Genomic DNA, 20360 nt, shown 5'->3' on the forward strand with positions numbered 1-20360 from the left:
TCTTTAGTAAAAACGCACACCGGAGTGTTAAGAGAGTCGCCCGCAGTGCGAGACGACAGCGGTGATGACATCATCGCACGCGGCTTCCTGACTCCTCCCCCTGGGACACGGCAACAGCTTGGCAGAATCTCGAATGGCAGGATTTTCCTTGAGTGTCTGTGAGGGACACATGAAGCCCGTCTGTCCGTCCGTCCGTCCGTCTGTGTGAGATTTGGTCGCCCGTGACGTGTGCGTTTTTTTCCGTTAGCCGCGTTATTTTTCTGTTTTCTTCTCGTAACTTCACTTTATCGCCGTTGCGAGTCTCCATTTTTAGCTGCGTCTTCATTTCACTGCCAGTAGAATTGAGATGCATTGAGGTGGTCCCTGGGTGAGGTGGTCCCTATTTCTGAATCTACTGTGCGAGTCTCGCCAGTCATTGCTGAATGTCCCATTCACAGCGTTGGACTGGCACTCAGTCCTGGGCGCGTCCCTGCCTTGTGCCCGATGTTTGCTGTCCTTTATAAGCGGGTGGCATCGTGTTTAACCCGGGGTCCGCCTCCATACCGATTGTTCTTGTTTTTCACCTTCATCTTCCTTACAGCCTTTTTTGTCCCCCCAGGGTGGAAGTCTGGCGGGACCCCTCCGAGTCTTTGGGAATCAGCATCGTGGGTGGCCAGGTGGTCATCAAGCGCCTGAAGAATGGCGAGGAGCTCAAAGGCATTTTCATCAAACAGGTCCTGAAGGACAGCCCTGCTGGCAAGACGGCTGCCTTCCGAACTGGAGACAAAATCCTTGAGGTACGAGAACTGCCAACTCGGGAGCGATGTGAGGAAGTGGGGCGCCGGTGGGACTTCTTCACAAACCAAAATGCGTTGTGCCCACTTTAGTTCATTGGTGATGGGCGTTTCAGGAAATTTAAGGCTGCTCAGCAATGGCTGACGTCCATTAAACACCTGAAGGAACGAGGCAGAGACAAAAAGTGAAGATCTGTCACCGAATTGTCACTGAGTGCCACCATCCTTAAAAACATCAAGAGTCCAAAATTTCCAGTCTCTGCTTAAAGTGCTAAGTCGTGTCGTCGATGATGATGATGATGACAAGGTGTGCAAATTGCGCCCCTTCTGCAGTGGACCGGCCCTCAATGGATGATTTCAACCGTGGGCACTGTGACTGGCAGTGCCATATGCTCTGTGCGCCAGTCACCCTCATTAAACCGGCCACTCTGTTGGTTTGATGGCAGAGCCTTCTTTGGCCTCCTGGCCGACCAGCACGCTGTCCGCAGTTTGTGGTATTTCTGTACCCGGACCACCATTGGTGGGCACTCCACAAACCTTGGCATTTCAGAAATGCTCTGACCCAGCATGGTGACCCTCATCAGTCACGGGTGTCCACTCACCGTCCAGTCTGTCCCTGACCTTGACGTGTGCACTCGCCACGTGTTGGCTCTTCATCGTGTGTGTGAGGCACTGAGGTGAACAGAAGCCTGCAGCCCTAGGGGGTCCTGGGGTGGGGGGGTGATTGTCGAGTGTTGACCAGCTGATGAGCTCCAGCGTCACAATGCCATCCTCTGCTTCTGCAGGTTTCAGGGCAGGACCTCCGCAATGCCAGCCACGAAGTCGCCGTGCAGGCCATCAAAGACGCTGGAAATCCTGTGGTGTTCGTCGTCCAGAGCCTGTCGTCCACCCCCAGAGTAAGTCGACGTCTGTGTTTGTCCTCGCCAGTCTCTCTAGTGGGCCGTAATCGGTGAGAGGAGGTGACGGGGACGCATGTCCTGCTGTCCTGTCCAGCCGGGCTGGGTGTGTGACGCGGCCTCCGTCACGGGGCATGCAGCTGGTCCTCGTTTTGGATCGTCCACCGTGGTGAAGACGGTGTGAGGGGACACTGGAGTGCGCTTGTCACTCTTTGCTCTCTCTTCTTTTCCCACTTTGTTCATTTTATTTCTAAGGCGGCTGCAGAGTAAGAGTTGAACCGTCCAGTGGTGGTGGTCTCGGCCCCCAGACGCCATCGAGACGAGTGCTGCTTTGCCTCGTGTCATTTCACTTTTGCTCTCTTTGTCTTTCTGCAGCCCACATCAGTGATGCATCCCAGTCAGAACAGGAGCAGACCACCCCGACAAGGTGCCAAGGTGGGTGCAGCCTGACAAGCCCCCCACTATGTGCCCTGTCAGGATGCCAGGAGGGGGCTTTGAGGCAACCGGTCAATTTAACCAGCGCCTGGAGAAGATCAGACAATGAGCAGACCCAGAGTTGGCAGCGGTACCCCTGATGCCCTCTGGTGGGGGCACTTGGGGGTCCTGCCTTGTGCACACACCACAGCAGACTGTCAGCTGAGGTGCAGATTTCTGGGAGGCTGTAAAGGGGGCTCAGAAGTTTTGTGCCCCAGCAGGGCTGATCCCCCTCCTACCGCCATCGTCCCACCGTATCAGTGACTGATCGATGCTCTTCTTGTTTTGACACAGGTGCCATCTCTAGGGGGTGCGCCCCCACCCATGAAACTCCCCCCACCCTACCGAGAGCCTTGTGAACCCACCCTGAGTGAAGCAGACGCCGATGGTGAGTAGCTCCAGCTGGACAGCAGGATGGGGGTCTGCGTCGTCTTAACGATGTGCCATTCTGAAGGTGGGATGAGTGGTGCTCCTGGAGGGTGGCACTGGCTGCTGCTTTTATCCCAGGTGGTCCTGCCTTTTAAGTGGGCTTTTGGTGTCGGGATCTCGGTATGTGGCCCCTCACATTTACCAGCCAGTTGTCTTTATGTTGTCTCTTTTGGTCTCTTGCTGTTTGTTGTCACATTCACAGGGTGACAGTGACACCTGCCCATAATGCCTGCCCAGTGCCTCGTCTCCTTTAAGGAGGACGCACAAAATGAAACTCTGCATGAACGCCTTTGTGACAGCAGGACGGCTGACAGATATTGACATGGGGGACTACACTAAAAGAGGCTGTGAAGGAGCCCCCCTAGCTGGAGGAGGAGGAGGAGGAGGAGGAGGAGGTCGGGGTGGCCGCTGAGACGCCTAAATAGGATAACAGAGGGGTGGGGGGACACCAGACCCCAAAACAGCGCGGATTGGTTGGGATGAGGACCCTCGGTGTGACGTCTGAACGCCTTTTACTTGGGGACTCCATGTATCCCACTCCTCTGTCTGTAGGTCGCCCTGCTTTGCCAGTTCTACTGCAGCGTCCTCCTCCTCCTCCTCTTCCTCCTCCTCCTCCTCACACGCTGACCTGACTGATCCTCTGGCAGAGGGGCAAAGAGAATGGCAACCTGGAGCAGCGGGCGGCTAATTGAGATTAACATTGTGATGCTGAAGACTATAAATGCCAAAGACGTGGCACCCACTCCATATAACCTGGTGGTGCCCAGTGTTCAGAGTCCTTGAGTTGCCCTTCGACGTCTTCTCTGCTGCACGTGTGCCTCTGTCATGGTGGTGTTAGGAGACCCCGATCAGCTCATCGTCACGAAATAGTGAGCTCAGTGTTGGGGGAGTTGACTTTGTTGTCCCTGTCGGCTTCAGTGACTTCTCCTGTACCCGCGGCGGTGGGTGCACTGCCAGCTTCCTCTCGTAAAGTGCCCGGCCTCACCTTCTGGAGCTCCTCAAACCGAATTATGGGTCGAGTGATGGCAAGGGGGCTGTGACCCCATAAACTGCGCACGTCCTTAGCATTAGGACTCATGTAATTCCAGCAAAGATGCACAGCCAAGCGACACTCCAGCCAGCGCCCCCCCTAAACTTCGACTTCCCAAGGGGCGAACATGCAAACTCCACGCAGGTGGTCTCCTAACTGCGAGGCAGCAGCGCTACCCACTGCGCCACCGTGCCGCCCTCTTTCATGTCATTTCGTTTTGTGCTGTTTGCTCACATCTTCTCTGAGGACGGCTTGTTTGCATGTCACTAAGCGCAGTGTGACACCACAGTGTCGAGGTCAGCGGCGTACGCCTCCTGCGTGTCCAAGATGGCGGATGGAGCCGCTCCCTGGTGTGGTCTCCATGTGTGTTGTATTTGTGTTCCCGCTAACGGGTGGGCTCGTGGCTCGCTCTCCGACAGAACATTCTGGCCACGAGTTTTGACCTCCAGATTGGCAGTGACACGATGGCACTCCAGGTGACCGCCTCACTCGTTTTTCTGTTTCTCTTCCTTGCCGTCCTGAGCCGCTGAATTTGCAGACGTCCTACGCGGTCGAGTAATGCGGGGGCCGGCGTACTGTTGCTGTCCTGGGTGGTCTGTGAGGTCACAGCTGAATTGGCAGCCTTGTGGTTTGCCAGGCTGCACTGGACCGGGTGCTGGCCTTTGTGGACAGTGACGATCTCCTTGTCCCAGGGGGCCGTTGTGGGCGGGGCTAAGCGAATCACGCCCTGACATATTGGCGGGGTGTCTGAGAAGGAGGCTAAGGGGCGCTGTGACGCTGAACGACTTGTCGGATTTCAAGCCTGGAGACTTTGTCGCAGGTGTCCTTAGCACTGGGCACCACTTGCCGTGGTCTGCTGATACCATAGGAGCACCGCCAAGACATGGGCAGAGGGTACGGCACGGGCCTTCATCCTGTTCTGACGTCGCCCTTCTCTTTTTCTTGGTGCTTCCTCTTCTCCCCTGTCCTATTCTCAGTGCATTTTTGAGTCCGCTACGAGACACACAAGTACCCCTCGCTGAAACTAGGGACTCCACTGGTCCAGCTGTCCCTTGGGTTGCCCGCTTCAAGTGAGTCTTTTATGTAGCGGTGGCATAATTATAACTTGGTGAGCAACAAAAACAAAATTCAGAATCTGCCCCGTTACCCAAAATTCACCTGGACCCCAATGTTGAGTGAGATACGTCGAGCGTGTAAGTGACATAAAAGGTCCTAAGGAGTTGAGAGCATCCTCCCGTTATCATCGCAGCACATGTTCATTTCCTGTTAGGGTACATAAAGGGGCCTGGATGGCCTTCCTGGTGAATCTGTGCCCGAGTGTCCCCTCTAAAAGTGCCACCTGCATTACCACCAAAGGGAAACCATGAGGGCCAGTCCAACTCGGCTGTCACTTGAGGAGACGTCTGAGTGGTCAGAATGGCATTCTCTGGGTTGTAGGAGACCTTGTCTGGTCACATGGCTGGCATGACCACTTCCTGTAGTTGGTGCCACCCACCCTGTTATGACCAGGGTGCCATTAGTGCTTAGTGCCCCCCTTTAAGCTCCACCCCCATTTTGATAGCAGAGGGATGTCGCTCTAGGATGTGTCTTTATTTCTCTTCACTTAGCTTATGGTGGTCCAATAACATGACTGTAGGAGGCGCTATTTAAATTAAATGTAATGCTGGGTGAGCACAAACCTCGGAGGAAGGTGCCTGCTGCCATTTGGTTGATTTTCTGTGTTTTGTATTTGAGCTCCGGTGGCACAGGGACGCCATGTGAGGAGGAGGAGTGAATGCCACTCACCTGGGATTACCATTGGCCACACCCTCCCTCATCTTCATTAGCACCTATCAGTTGTTGCATTTCTCTTTCACTGTGCTCCATGCCCCGCCCCTTCTACTGTTAACTTCCTGGGCTCTGCCTGCTGTGGGACATTTGTTGTCAGTTCACAGTAAGCCCCGCCCCAATTTTTTGACAATGTAAGAACCCTGTCCACTCACAGCCCATAAGGCTCGCCTGCTCCTAATTCTTTGAAAACCCATTGGCCCACCCCTGTGTTAGTGTCACTGCTGGCTAAGCTCCACCTCCTCCTATTAAATTCACAGGGCAGTATGCCTCTTGTCTGGAAGCCTGCTAAGCCCCGCCCTTCTGTTTGTTTCACTGATCACTAAGCCCCACCTTCTTGAGTTTCTCAGCTCTCAAACCTGCCTCCCTCTCAGGCCATTAAGCTCCGCCTCTCCGTACCGTTGTTTCACTAAGTCCCACCTATTTGAGACTCAACAGCCTCTCAAAGCTCCACCTCTTCATTTATTTCATGGAGCAGTAAGCCCCGCCTCGGAGTTTTGCTCAGCCTGATAAACTCTGCCTTGGTTTGTTTGTTTCCCTCGCCACTAAGCCCCACCTCCTTGAGTTACCCAGCTCTCTAAGCTCCACCTCCCCAGATTTTTCCCACAGTCTGCTAACCCCGCCCACCAATTGCAGTGCCCATCACCAGCCTGGTGGATGACACCTTAATCTTCGGCCCCCTCTCCGTGTGCTCCCCTGCCCCTTTGTTCTTAATTGTCTTTAAATTGTGATGCCCCCCAGTGTTGCTCTATGCTGAAGAATTAAAAATGTTTGACATGATGGCTCCCCATCTAGCCTGCCTGTGACAAGTGGTCAGTGGGTCACAGTTTGGACACGTGTCACATGACCCATGAGTTTGTCCTGCTCGGCCAGGCGTGAAGTCCTTTATGGCAAAAGCAGCTGCCTGGGTATTTGTGTTGGCATTTCTAGTGCAAGGCGCTGTATAAGATGGAGACGCGTGTTCTGCCTGCTGAGCGGAGCTGAAAGCTTCTGTTTGTCGCCCAGACCTCCAAATGCTAATATTCCGGTGTGTGGTGCCAGTTGCGTGTGGATCATCTCCGAGATTTATGCCGAAGATGCAGCAATTACGTGTGATTTTCTGGGCAATTATCGTTAGCGGCGCTTTGTTCTTCTCGGCGAGCCTCTGACGAGCGCGCCATCATGGCCATTTGTGATTGATGAGGCTGACGTATTCACAGCTGGCATCCGTCCTGCAGTGCCACTGTGCCCAGCTTTAGACTGCCAGTCCTGATTGGGCTCTTGTCAGTGCCAGCCTAATGGGCAGACGAGCTCGACGTGGTGATTAATCAACTGAAAATCTGACAATTCCCGAGTTTCCGCACAACTGCAGCTGCAGGCCATCGTCCTGGTTACGCCGCCACCTACAGGTCACTGCAGCCTACAGCAGCTTAAGGCTGAGCTCCGATCGGTGAGACGAGTGGGCTTGTGAGCAAAGTCACAATGAGACCTAAGGGACCCTAACCCCCTCTCAGTTCTGTGGTCTGTAGGGCTGTCAGACTGTGTGCCCTCTGGTGCCCGCTCCTTCTCCTGCCATCTGCTAAAAGTGTCGGCAGGCCACAGAACTTTCTAGACTGCCTGACCTCTGCCCAGCAGCCCCTCACTTGCTGCCGTCCCATAGCTTGAGAGAGTTGAACTGTTGTCTTGCCCCGTGGCCCTTTGGGGGACGGGGTGTCTACTGATAGATGAGCTTTACTGTGCCCTTCTGTAGTGGAAGTGGCACGCGGGTGTCCAGCAACTTGGGCAGGGTCTCACAGTTATGCTCAAATGGAAATCTTTAGCCTCCAGGGGGTCCCCCCTTTGTGCACCTTGGCTTTTGCATTGGTGGAGTAGGGTGGGTGGTCTTTATGTCTGGCCGTTCTCTTGACTTTTAATGCCTCACAAAGTACTGAAATGAACAAAAGTTAGGGATTTTGAAGAGGACAGTGAGTGTGCCATTAAAGGTGTGTGTGTGTGTGTATATCCAACAGAGGGCGCTGCCATGGGGAACCCCTCCGCTGTAATGATGCCAAGGCACAAAGTTAAGCAAAACAAAGGCACAATGGTGGGATACAAAAAAGGAGACCTTAAAGGAAAAACGAGCAGCTGCCAGCCTGGGCCTCACTTCTCAATCTTCTTCTTCTTCCTCCTCCTCCTCCTCCTATCTGGGCTTTCCCTCCTGCTCACCCTGAACTCTCAGAGGCTCCTTGGTGGTCCAGTGGTGTTAAGCCCTCCTTGCTGAAGACACTTATAGTCAACCTTGGATTCACCCCCTGGCATGCAGGCAGCTCTCAATGGCAATGCCAAGCCTGAACCCCAAACTGTATACCCCTGAGCCTTCAGACCCCCTTTAAGATCTGGAATTCCAGTGCTGTGCTGCCCCCTAGTGGACAGACTCTGGCCTCTGCATCCCCCAGTTCCAGGAGTCCTTATCCGCCAGTTCTCCTCCTCTTTGCTTTCTGGTAGTTCTGAAGCTGAAGGCTCAGGGCTGCAGTTCCCTTGGAGGCCACAAGGTGTCGCCCAGTGGTTGTGAAAAGCGTCCCCAGCCTTTCCTGTAGACGGAGGCCTTGTGACAGCTGTGGCTGATTTGCAGGGAGGGAGGAGCAGAGGGACGCTGGCTGCATGCACCCTGCCGTTGGTGGTGGTGGCCCACCTGTAGAAGAGTGCCCTCAATAACGTTCTCTCTTTCTCTCCGCAGGTAACGTTGGCTGACCATGTGGTGCATGTGTTGCCCACTTTGTGTCTTGGCAATGTTTTAGAACGGAGCTCCACATCGCCCATGCCCTCCGCGGGGGTCTTAAATGGCATAAGGGGCTGCCTCACCATTCACACCTTCCTTGCTTTTCTTCCCTTCTTGCTTCTCATTTTTTGGCCTGGTTGGCTTTTCCAGGGGTCCGGGTTCTGCAGCTAGCTTCTTTTGAGGGGCTGAGGCTGGCAGAGGGCAGCTGTCATGATGTGTGTGCCACTTTATACAGTATGTCTAGTTGGCTTTGTGCTCTGCTGGGGTGAATTCACTGGAAACGTGCCAGCGGAGTAACCTAAATGACAAGTGGGGTTTGTACCGTGTCACCGAATTGGGTGAATCGCTTTATTCTGTGGGTGTCCCACTAGGGTGACCCGTTGGCTTGTAGGACATGCTCTGTCACGGTGACCAGCCAGCTTTCAGTAAAACGGAGAGAGGACATTTGAACCAAGATTGGGACCGCTCAGTTGGAAAGGCGCTATATAGAGAGCCGCTTTGAGTGGATGGCGTACCTGGCAGTGGTCCGGGTTTTGATGAGCACTCGGTTAAGACCGTATGCGCGGCATGGCCAGTTTGTCCACCTTAAGCTGGTGATGGACGACAACGGGATGTCACCCTCTAAATGTGGGGAGCTTCTGTTTCCTACAGGCGGGAGGTGTGGGCACTCGTTCGGGGGGCTCTGTGGGTGTTGTCTCTAACCAGCCTTACCTGGATGGCTGGTTACTTTGGGGTCTCCAGCTGTCCCTCGGAAGTGTGCATAGAAATGTCCTGTTGAGTGCACTTAATTCTTATATAGCGCCTTACACGTCACATTCTCCTTTAGCTGCCCACCTCTTGTTCAGAATGACCGATCCATCCTGTGGTGGTCTGCTTTCCCATTTTCCTAGTGGGTGTTGTGCAGTTAGTGTCTTTCGTGGTCCTGTGTCACTTTCGCTGTTAGATGTCCTGTTGTGGGCTCAGCAGCTCCTGGCGCATGCCCCCCCTTTTTTCCGCCTCTTTCCTGTTTTTGGTAGATCCTCAGATTTTTCTCGTTTCGGTTTGGAAATTTGCCCGCCAGCATTGGTTGGTCAGGTGGCCAGTGTCACCTGTGAGGTTTGTCTGTGGACTCTGCGGGGTCTCTTTGATATGACAATGCACCGAGGTGCCCCTAGGGGGCAGCAGACTGTGTGTGTGGCTGAATGCCAGCAGCTTAATGGGCACCACAGGTGCCTGCGGTCAGCACTCAGGCCCTTCTGACCTCGCCCTCCTACTTTTGGCTCCAGTAGCTCCCCTTCTCAACAACTTCCCCCCCAGAGACCTTTCTTGCTTTCCTCGGGAGCTTCGGCTTTGGGTGCAATGGAATGAGAAAACAGCTTTGGAAAAACGCGTGGACTCTGTGCCCAGCTTTTGATAAAAGGAATGATTAAAAATGAACTTTGGCTCAGTTTGGTGGTTTTGAAGCCGCTCGGCCCCCCTTGCCACGCTGCTGACTGATTTTGGCTTCATATAGCGTCTTGCTAGTGCAGCCTTAGCTGTGAGTGCGTTTGAGTCCAGTGTGCCTGACGTGACATGAGGGGGCCGAGGCTCTGAGTGACGTGTGTGTAGACATGACATGCTCGCGTGTGTGCCCGCTTGGCACAAATTGATGTGTTTACTGGACATGCACTGGTGCTACGAATCACTCTTTGCCATGTAAGTGTCTTTGTCTTTGTGACCCACGGGGGTCCCAGTTGGTGTTTCAAGGGTGTCTGTCTGAGCCCAACCCTCTGTGACCCGCTACTATTATAAACCATAGTGACCCATGACTCCAAGGTGGGCAGCCCACAAGCCAAGGGCAAGTCGTGTCCTAGTGGTTGAGAGGCACTGCCCTGTATGGAGTGATGGCCCAGCGCCCGCAGCCATTGGCATCACCTCCAGGGGTCCTATACCAACCTGTGCCAGGGCAAGTGAGCAGACCGGCCAGACTTTCACTTCTCCGCGTGGCACAAGCCTGATGATAAATAGCAAAGCTGTGTGCTCGGGCACTCCAACAAACGACTGGATGGACCCATTTAAAACCCCAGTGGTCCTTTGTGGCATATTCCTCTGTCCCTCATCGTGACATCTTCAAGAGCGCACATCACAATGCCCACCACATCCCGGTCTGCCAACAAGAGAGTGCCCCCTTCAGGCAGCCAGGGCTCAAGTTGGGCATTTGTGGAACCCTGGCAGGACACAGCGTGTGTGTGAATATCGAAAGGGGGTGGAGCCTCTCTGAACGGGTACAAGGGTCCACTCGTCTGCCACTTTGCGGAATTGTCGTCGTAACGATGAAGATGAAGAGGTGCTCCCGCCATATTGGCGTGATGAAGGTGGCAGGAGTGCAGTAGACGGCTGTGAGGGCAGAAGCACTGGGGTGGAAGACTCTGGAAAATAAATGTCCTCGTGTGACCTGAGCTTCTATATACCGTGTGTGTGTGCATTTTAAATGGTAGCCCACCTGAGCCCCCCTGATGGGGGTCCCTCTTACCACATTGTTTATTCACACAGTGGCCTGCTGGTTCCCCTGCTGGCCATTCTGCCTCACTGCGCCCGTTCATTCAAGTGTCGTATTGCATGAGCGGACCGTTTGCCAGCTTGGGTCCCTGTAGCACATCAGGGTGTCACTGTGGGCATTCAAAGACCCCAAAGTCCATCAAGCTGACACGAGACGACTTTTGTTTCTTTTTCTCGCTCTTTGCTCCCCATTTTCTACATCTAATGCTCTGAATAAAAAGGCAGGAGCCTCCGTATTCCACACTCTGTGTCCTTCACATGCCTGGCACCACCAAGGAGCACCCGGTGGTGACGTTTTTGCCAGCTGGGCCTCCGTGTGCCGAAGTCCCCCCTGTATCCACCCGTTTGCATGCTGTTTGGTTTGCGATGGCACGGAGGGGCTTCTGGTTTGCCTAATTGTTGTTTTCTTTTCTCCCCCCCCCCACTGGCAGTTCATTAAAGGAGGATGGTAGGTACAAAGTGTCACCTGTGTGTGTCACCTGTGTGTGTCACCTGTGTGTGTCACCTGTGTGTGTCACCTGTGTGTGTCACCTGTGTGCATTTAGCTAAAATGTTTAGCATGTATGTCGCCGTCCATTTGTGTGCCAAGTCTGCTGGTTTCGTTTCATGATTGTGGGGTATCTGCAGGGTCTCGCTGGTGTGGGTGCCAGTCCAGGGGCAGTCCTGGGTGGGGTGCCAGTTCATTGTAGGCCATGGATGTTTTCAAAGCTCCATGTTCAGTACCCTAATTCAGATAGAATGGGGCCCAACAGGACCACCCCGGGCCTGATGTTTAATGGTTGAGGAGGTCCCACTCTGAGGGTCTTTTGGCCATGCAGTGTGCCGTCACAAAACAATAAAAGCTTTTGGCAGCCTTTGGGCTAATTGTAGGCCATGAGACAAATCAGATGCCCTCTTGGGACAAGACCAGGATGTGGATACAGGCAGTTAAAAACACGAGACCCCCTAAACACCACCTGTGATACACACACACACAAGACAAGACCTCAAGAGGACATGGAGAGAAAAAAAAAACCCCACTGACAGGGGTCCTCAGTCCTTAGACTGGGGGTGAAGTCTGAGTGAGACCACCTGGCCGTCCAAGTGCTGACCCTGTAAATTGGCATTGCGTTTGTGTGCACTGTGTCAGTCGGTCCGGACCCCCTAAAGCCACAGCCATTGTGAAGTGTCTCAGTAATGAAGGGGGTGCTGCAGTCTTGGGCTTTTATATAGCGCCTTTTTATATTTGTGACAGGGACCTTTCCATAGTGACCACAACCACAGTGCTTGTCCATAGTGGTCACCAAGTATGGAGGGTGTTGTACCCCCCTTTGTGCTTTTAGCCAGTGCCAGGTCAACGTGACCTCGTCCCTCTGCTTTTATATAGCGCCTTTCTAGACGGAACAATGCATGGGGGATCACAGCTCTGTGCCACTCCATAGTGGTCTCACAGTGGGGACAGGACCCTGCCTGTGACGGACTTGTCCATGTCCTCCACGCTCTCTGGCCATGTTCTGGACATCAGAGTCTGCCTCTGGCGACTTTCACCCTCGGGTCTCATGCCAGGGCCCGTTTGCCCTCCAGCTCGCCTGCTCTGCCAGTTCTCTGCCTGGACCTTGTAGCCCCCTCCCACCCCGTTATTTCGGGGGGCACCAGGACGTTTTTCTCCCCCCTGTTTGTTCCTCCTTTCGGGTCTGCTGCATCTTCTCGAATCTTCTTTTCCGGTTGGTTCCACCGTCTCCTCCTCCTCTTCACTTTCCTGTCCTTAAATCACCTCCGTGACACGGACATTGTGTCCCGCGCCCCTCACTGCTGCGCCGTCGGCCGAACGAGGGGCTCTGGGTGGGCGGCCTCGCTGGAGATACCGCAGTGCCTCATCCCATCTCTGCGCAGACAGGGAGTGCGAGAAGCCCCCTTAAAGGTTAACACGAGGAGCGGGGGAGGGGAGACGAAGGGGGCGGGCGTCGAGCCGGTGGTACACACAGCGTCGCTGGCTGGCTGGCTGGCTGGCTGGCAGCTCTCTAAAGCGGAGCCGCCGTCTCCCCGACATGACTTCTCCTCTGCTTCGGCTGGCCTGAGAGCCACGCACGGGAGACGAGGCGGCGGCGGGCACAGCATGGACCATGTTGCCAGGTTGGTAATCGGCGATCCGGGATGGTGTCGCGGGGTCCTGAACCTCCGTGACTCTAGCGGGACTCCGGCTTTTATATGCGAGTAGAAATCGTTCATTCTGAGCGGCGCGGGTGGTCGGACGGTGCTGCAGGTGGGCTTATGCGCCGGCACATTAGCTGACTGGGAGGCGCGCGACATTCGGTGTGAACCCGTCGCGACATTCCGAAGACTGCAAGTGGCCCGGCGGACCCTGCAGGTGAATAATTGAACATACGGGGACCCCCCATGTCCGGGGCAAGTGAAGCCTTTCAACGGCTAACTACGACACGGTGACCGAGTGAGTGAGCGAGCGAAGCGCCGGTGACCCGAGGCGGGGCGCTGGCCAAGGACCGTCATGGAGGAGACGGGCGCCTTTACTCGGCCACCCCTTCAGTCGGTGCCCGCTGTGCGACGTCGTTTGAAAGGTGACGCGATCCTGGCCCTCCTACTCAAAGCCTTGTATGTGCCTGAAGCTTCATGGGAGGCGCTGGCATCGCCACCGACTTCATAAATAACTTTTGAAACGAGTCTTCACCCCCCAGCAAGAACTCGCTATCTCATTGGCCGGAACTAACCCCGGACGGGATGCCAGACCACCACACGGCGCTCCCGAAAGAAACACCATTGGGATGTTGGCGGAAAAAGGGCACCACCCTGTGCCCTGCCAGGCATTTTTGACCCAAGTTGGTCTGTGTGAACAGTGACAGCTGGTAAAGTCCCCATGTCACCGTGTGGGTCTTTTAGTTTCTTTTATCCTCAGATGGACCAGCAGAGCAGATATTGTGTGCCACCCTGTTAATGTGGCAATGCCAAGGCTGGCTGTGTGACGGTGACACCATGGCACTACATTGTGTATTTGTCATGGGATGGGCCACATGGAAGGGGTGATGTGACCCCGTGTTTTTCTCTTGTGCCATCTCCAGACGCCGCACCCCTATTATACTGTAGGGTGGTCCACCTTGTGCTTTTTTATTGTGCCTCTCGTTAGTGGTCTTCATCCAAAGACTCGCACAGTACTGGTGTTGCCTTTATGTAAGCGGGTGCCGCACACTGTGCTTTTATATAGTGCCTTACCATGGGGATGGTCGCTGCACTTCTACTGTACATTTGCTCCTTGCATGGAAGGGGTGGCATCACCCTTTGTTGTTATATAGTGCCTTATCCTATTGGCATCCTGCTCAAGACCCTGTAGTACAGTTGCTCCCTATATGGAAGGGTGGCACACCCTCTACTTTAATGTAGTGCCCCTGCCTGGCGATTCTCACCCTTCCAGTCGTACAGTGCCCTTCCTTCATTTCAAGGTGCTGGCACGTGAGCCCTTCTCCTTGGGCATGACAGTTGGTGTCATGTCCACTGTTTCTGTGTGACGAGTCTGTAGGAAGGGACACAATGCTGGCAGCCTGGTTGGCGTTGTACGCTGAAGTGGTGTTTATGGATGGCACAGGCCGGGCATGTAAAGTGCTCCTCCCGTTGAGGGTGGTTGTGAATGCAGCGACTGCCCGTGTCCCCCCTCGTGTATCACCCGTGTCCCCTGTCTAATAGGTAATTGGCCTCAGTGGCTTTGTGTGTGACTTGCATCTGAATGAACTGTGCGATTAAATAGAAACAAAATCCTGAAGTGAGCCAACTGGGACAGAGAGAACCAATTCAGGCTCAAGGTCGGTGCCAGTCCTCGGTGCCACATTGAGCTCAATCGCACCCACACTCACACAGGGCAACTTGGTTAGTGAAAACCTGCTATGGGGCACCTGGAGAAAAGCCCATGGCACACGGCGCAAACTCTACACAGATTTGATCCCAAGAGACTGCAGCTCATGTGTCAGGGTGGCACCAGTTTATAAACGTGCCGCGACTTTGAGGTGTTTGTCCACCGTGGCAGCCATAAAGTAAAACGGTGCCAACAATTGAGAAGGTCGCTGCAGAGATCCATTTTAACAGAATCGCCAGGTGGGAAGCTTCCTTAACTTCCAAAAGTATTCAAGTAAAAGAGGGTGTCTGTGGCAGAGAAAAAATGGGCGTGCCCTTCACTGTAGCGGGCACCACTGCACATCACCATGGGTGAAATGGCACAAGGAGGGGACACGCCTCAGAATCGCCGATGGCTTTTTTGTGAAGTCACATTAAGACGGTGACATTATTGGGGCCACCTGAACTGCCAGAGTCCCAGTCGAGTATCGAGGGTCCGGTTTTCCTAGTGATTGTTACTCCGTTATGCTTGGCGTCCTTTGCAGAATTCGCCTTTTCTGATACTTTTGTCTTTTCTTGATGCCATCTTGATTTTCACGGCAGACTCCTTTTTGTGGGTCCCATCGCTAGGATGCAGGCTCGTAGTTCACGGCCCCTGATGTCATCGATGCCACACCTTGAAAGGTCACCTCTGGTGACCTGAGCCCCTCTGGGCCTGCAGCCCGCTTTTGGGTTCTTCATTGGCGTTCATCGCCCAGCCCCTTTACGGCTTGGAGTTTGATTTTCATTTTTATTGCCATCAGGCTCTGATGGTTGCCATCTTTTTGATGTTTCTTCTCCCGGACCCCTCAAAGTAACCCAACAGCCATTGGCTTGACGCGCTTTTCTCTTTTCTGCGGACCCCTCAGGGTTAACTTCGCGTCTCCGCTCTTCCCGATGTGATTTTTCTTGCCTTTTTTTCTTGTCGATGTTTTTCTATTTCGTTTTCCATTTCCTGGGGCCGTCGTGAATCAATTTAACTTGGCACTTTCATTTATTACTGTGACTTGTGCTCCGTGGCGCCCAAGTGGGAGGGCAGCGTGGGGGTGACGGCGGGCAGACAGACCAGGAATCAGAGGGCAAGGAAAAGAGAAGCGAAGCGGCTCAGCCTTGGCGTGAACCCGGGCCGGTAAATGTTACTTGATTAAAAATTGAATTTGATGGCAAAATGGCCCCCTGTGATTGTGCAGCTTCGGTCCCCGTCTGCCCTGTTTGAGACCTCATTGGTACCCCCGTGACATCCAGCCCAAGCAGCTGTGCTACCCACCTAAGACGGGTGAAGTGAAAGTAATCGACACAGAGCCTGGCGTTGACACCTGTAGTGCACCATGTCATGTGTAGGGCTCTGTTATATGGCATTAGGGATGGGGTTCATAAAAGCAGTGCTAAGGTCTGTGATGCGCCATCTGTTGGAATGGCAGAGACATGGCAACCAGATGGACTAGGCTGATATACGGGTTGGAATCTAAGCAATGTTTGCAGAGCAGTGTGTCCATCCAGTTGGTACAGGATTCATACAGGCAGTGCTGATGTTTGTGATGCGCCATCTGTTGGAATGGCAGAGACATAGCAACTGAGCAAGCTCACCAATACACAGCCAGACATTTGTCCTTTCACTGAGGTGGATAAGCTGATTTCTGTTTGTCGCAGTTCCTCGCAGCTGGGTGTGTTCAGCGTTCATGTTTGCAGTGCAGTGTGTCCCTCCAGTTGCTATGTCTCTGTTATGTGCCATTTGGTAGGGATTCATAAAAGCAGTGTTAATGCTTTTAAAGCACCACCTGTTGGAATAGCCAATGCAATGCCATGCCCTCATATGGCTATAAATGTTTGTGATGGTGCCATCTGTTGGAATGACAGCCACAGGACAGTCCCACAGTCTGTGCTTTAGGGGTTGGACCAAAAGAGATGGGGTCTCTTGACATCACAGCTGTGGGACCACCCACTTTGGGGTCCGAGCTGTTTCTCTGCTCAGGACCCCGGCTTGGATTGTTTCACCAAGCTGGGCCGAGGGCGATGGGTGGTGGTGTCTCTCTGAGGCCAAGAGAGTTTGAAATGGCGAGAGTGTGTGGCACTGTGGGGACAGAGCGGCGGGTGGCAGCACTCAGCAATGACGTTGGGGGGCACCAAGGCAGGAGACAGGAAACACAAAGCACCCACCTGCACATCTGCAGCTGATAATGCAGTGTCTGGTGATGTCCCAGAATGCATCTCTGCTTTAGCTGAGGTTTGCCCGAATGTATTGTGTGTATAAATATAAATATTGTAAAATGAAAACGCACAAGAGGAGTGGGAAGAGTTGGGGTCCCGGCAGGAAGACCCCATCTCGTTGGCATTGTGCCCGTGCCAGCTGTTCCCACTATGCCACCCTGCTGCTGTGAGGCCTTTCTATTCTGGCTGAGCTGAAGCGCAGAGCACTCGGATGGACTAGAGATGGTGTTGGGGTCTCTTTGGCCGAGACCCCCCAGTACCCTAAGGGTGGTCCGTGGCAGTGTCTTGTGCTCTCCCAGTGTGTGTGGAGAAGGTGCAGGATTTGAATTTGGAGACGTGCAGATGATGAAATGGAGGGTTGCTTTATTTTCCTTATTCTGGGCAGCCTCTCGGTGCCCATCTTTATTTCTGCTCAATTTTATGACTTGACGAGGGGCTGAAACTGCCCATTTGGTGTTTCTGCTCCGCTGGATGTACGTCAAGGTGCGTGCGCCTCTCCGAATGACTTCCTCTGCAGACTCGGCTGCCCTGCATAATAAGCCCACCTTGGAAATTAACGGCAGCCCTCGCCAGGCCCGTGTTGTCCTAATTGTGAAGAGGGCGACGCCAGGCCTCCAGATTGCTTTCCTTGTCGTTTTTCATTCTATTCCTCATTCGTTCCTTTTCCATTCCCTTGTTGCTCGCGCTCTGACTTGTGTGCCGCGTGCGTCTTTGTCAGCAGATCATCAAAATGCTTCCTGACGTGAGGCAGGAGGAGCGGCCAGCCTGCCAGCTGCGGGAGGTGAGCCGTGTGAAGTGCAGATTGAGTTTGTGACCCGAGGTCGAGGCGCCTTGTTTGCGTTTGCCCCTTCAGTGTCCAGTAATTATCCAGAGTGCCTACAGCAGGCCTGCATTAACCCTTCAGTGTCACAGACTAGGAATGCAAAAATACCCACTAGAGGGGGAACACTGGCAAAAACCCTGGCTAGGCACAAAGGGGCCTTGTAGCATTTGTATAAAATAAAACGATTTGTTCTTACTGACAACACAAAGCTCAACAGAGCACAAATCCATAAAGGAGTTGTCTACAAGAAGACATTCCGAAGGAGACAAAGTCCCAATACCACATCCAGGTATGGAGTCAAAAACGGATGAGTGCGCCTCTCATTACAACCCTGTCCTCAAGAACGGGGACGCCGCTGCTCAAGGGCTCGCCATCAAAATACTTCCCTCACCTTGTTTACATCCGTCTTCATAAAAAGACAAGCGTCTCTGTGTCCATCCAGCTGACACGTCTCTATCATTCCAACAGGAGGCGCATCACAAACATTAACACTGCTTTTATGAGTCCCTTAGCACAAACATATGCACACTGAATTTGTCATTTCAACAAATGGTGCATCACAAACAGTTGTAGTGCTGCATTTTATTTCTACAAATGTTTGTGGTGTGCCATCTGTTGGAATGACAAATGCAATGCATTACAAATACATTCCAACAGATGGCGCACTGGAAACGTTACATTGATTACTTAGGTTTTAAGCGGTCATCGATGGGCCAGCACAGTTAGTCTACCTTAATCAAAGGACCGGTGTCTCTGTGTCTGACTAAGGGTCCGCCCGATTGCTAAATCTGTGTCATTCCAACAGATGGCGCCTCACAAACATGTGTAGTAATGAAGAGAATGGTCCAGTGGATTGAGACGGTGACTTAAAATGAGTTCACCAGGAATACAAGGACACTGGGGGAAATTTCCTCTTAACAAGATTCCAACTAACATTAGGAAGAGAACCACAGACCCACGGAGCAAGTGGCCAAGTAGTGTGGTGCAGAGGAGGACTTCTGAGAGGTGGCACATACAACACACCCGCCGCCAACCTGGAGAGGGCCGAGACCCTAACCTTGGATTTGGAGGTCCTCATTCTGCCTGTGTGTGTGTGTGTGTGTGTGTGTGAGAGGTCACAGCCCGATGAAGCCAGCAGGACCACATCATCCACAAAAAGCAGAGATGTGATCCCCAGGCCACTGACCTGAGCGCCCTACACTCCTCTCTCTGTGACGATTACAAGCAGAATGGGCCGTGTAGGCACCCCTGGCACGGTCCACACCCGCCGGGATTGACCGACTGGCCCCACAATAGTTGTCCTGGGACCCCACGCTCCTGACGCCACACCCACAGGACACCCCGACAGACCGTGCAATGGCCAAAGCTCTGAGCTCATCGGTGACCTCCAGCAGTGACGGGGACGGCCGAGGGGGCACTGATAGGTTTAGAAACTGCAGAGCGAGAAGGGCAGCGTGGATTAAACAGGCTGAAGCCTTACAAAGTGCCAGGGCCAGATGAGTGAGCGCGGGCAGAATCCCGTTGTGCAGGTTATTTCATAAATCCCTGGGGAAAAGGGGGAATGACAAATAGGACCCCGCTACAGGCCGGTGAGCTACACGTGCATCATGGGTAAGTTAGTGGACACGACTGTCTGGGCCGCGTGGGTTCAGACCGGGAGGCCTGTGAGGAAGCAACAGAAGGCTTAGGGTGACAGTGGTGCGCAGTGTTCTGTGTCTGGGCGCCAGATGAGGGGACACTTGAGAAGGGCGCTGCGCGTAGGTGGGTGGGACATTGGATTAAACCGCCAGAACAAGGGGCTTTGAGGAGTGGGACCTTATGAGGTTTGGGTGCCATCGTTCTGCTCTGTCCCTCTGTGTTTGTCTGGTCGATGATGTCACATTCGTATGGGGACATTCGGAGAGTGCAATCTACAGAAGTGAAGGCCAAGGGTCAGGAGGGGCTGGTCAGCTGATCGCCCGCCGTCGAATGTGTGTGAGCCCACCCTTGCACCGCCCTCTTCAGGGTTGGCCTCCTATGTTTCGGTGGGATGGATGGTGACGAGGAGGACATGCATCACAGCCTGTGCCCCCTTCAGTTTAGACCCACTAAAGACGTCCTTGATGATTGTCCAGTACTGGTTATGGGCCAATGCAGCAGCGTCGCCATCGTCCTAAACCCTAAGCCTAACTTTCTTCTTCTTCTATCTTTCCTTTTAGAGATTATCAGGCAAAGGTATGGCGACCTCCCAGGTGAGCTGCACGTCATCGAGCTCGAGAAGGACCGTCACAGCCTGGGGCTCAGCCTGGCTGGCAACAGGGACCGCTCCCAGATGAGCATCTTTGTGGTGGGAATCAACCCTGAAGGGCCGGCGGGACAGGACGGCCGCATTTGTGTCGGAGATGAGTTACTGGAGGTCAGTGAGAGTGGCCAAGGGGGTACATGTGGATGAATGGAACAGCCAAGTGGGCACAGTCACACGGAGACACCAAGGCCTAGGCATGGAGATGCAAGGCGCTATATCAGGCTACACATCTGATTGTCTGCCAGGTGGCTCTCACTCTGGTGGTGTTCATGTTAACCAGTCGCTCACTCTTTACTTCATGCAGTGCCATTCACAGAGGGCACCATCACGGGGCATCACATAAATCTCTGGGCAAAACGGGTCACAGAAACTGTCCTCCCCTGTACCCCCCAGAGAGTTTGACACCCAGGCAGCCTGTAGCTGCTGCTCAGTCCTCTGTCATGGGAGTGATGCCACCCCAGAATGCAGGGGACAGTTTAGTAAAGAGAAACTCGGGGGCCGAGTGAC

The 20360-nt window shown here is 53.7% G+C and overlaps 1 protein-coding gene across 8 annotated transcripts in view; it reads left to right on the top strand.

Annotated features, from left to right (window-relative positions):
* patj (PATJ crumbs cell polarity complex component) overlaps nucleotides 1-20360 on the top strand; it is a 118078-nt gene that overhangs the window by 54357 nt on the left and 43361 nt on the right. For all 8 annotated transcript variants that reach the window (XR_005635420.1, XM_039767233.1, XM_039767239.1 and 5 more), the window contains 5 exons: nucleotides 599-776; nucleotides 1559-1669; nucleotides 2045-2104; nucleotides 2438-2531; nucleotides 19768-19964. Coding sequence is in view for 7 of the 8 variants with exons in the window: in XM_039767233.1 (XP_039623167.1) it covers nucleotides 599-776; nucleotides 1559-1669; nucleotides 2045-2104; nucleotides 2438-2531; nucleotides 19768-19964 (640 nt within the window). In the remaining variant the exon portion in view is untranslated. The remainder of the gene's footprint in view (nucleotides 1-598; nucleotides 777-1558; nucleotides 1670-2044; nucleotides 2105-2437; nucleotides 2532-19767; nucleotides 19965-20360) is intronic.

This window comes from Polypterus senegalus, chromosome 10, assembly GCF_016835505.1.
Source record: "Polypterus senegalus isolate Bchr_013 chromosome 10, ASM1683550v1, whole genome shotgun sequence".
Classification (NCBI taxonomy): domain Eukaryota; kingdom Metazoa; phylum Chordata; class Cladistia; order Polypteriformes; family Polypteridae; genus Polypterus; species Polypterus senegalus.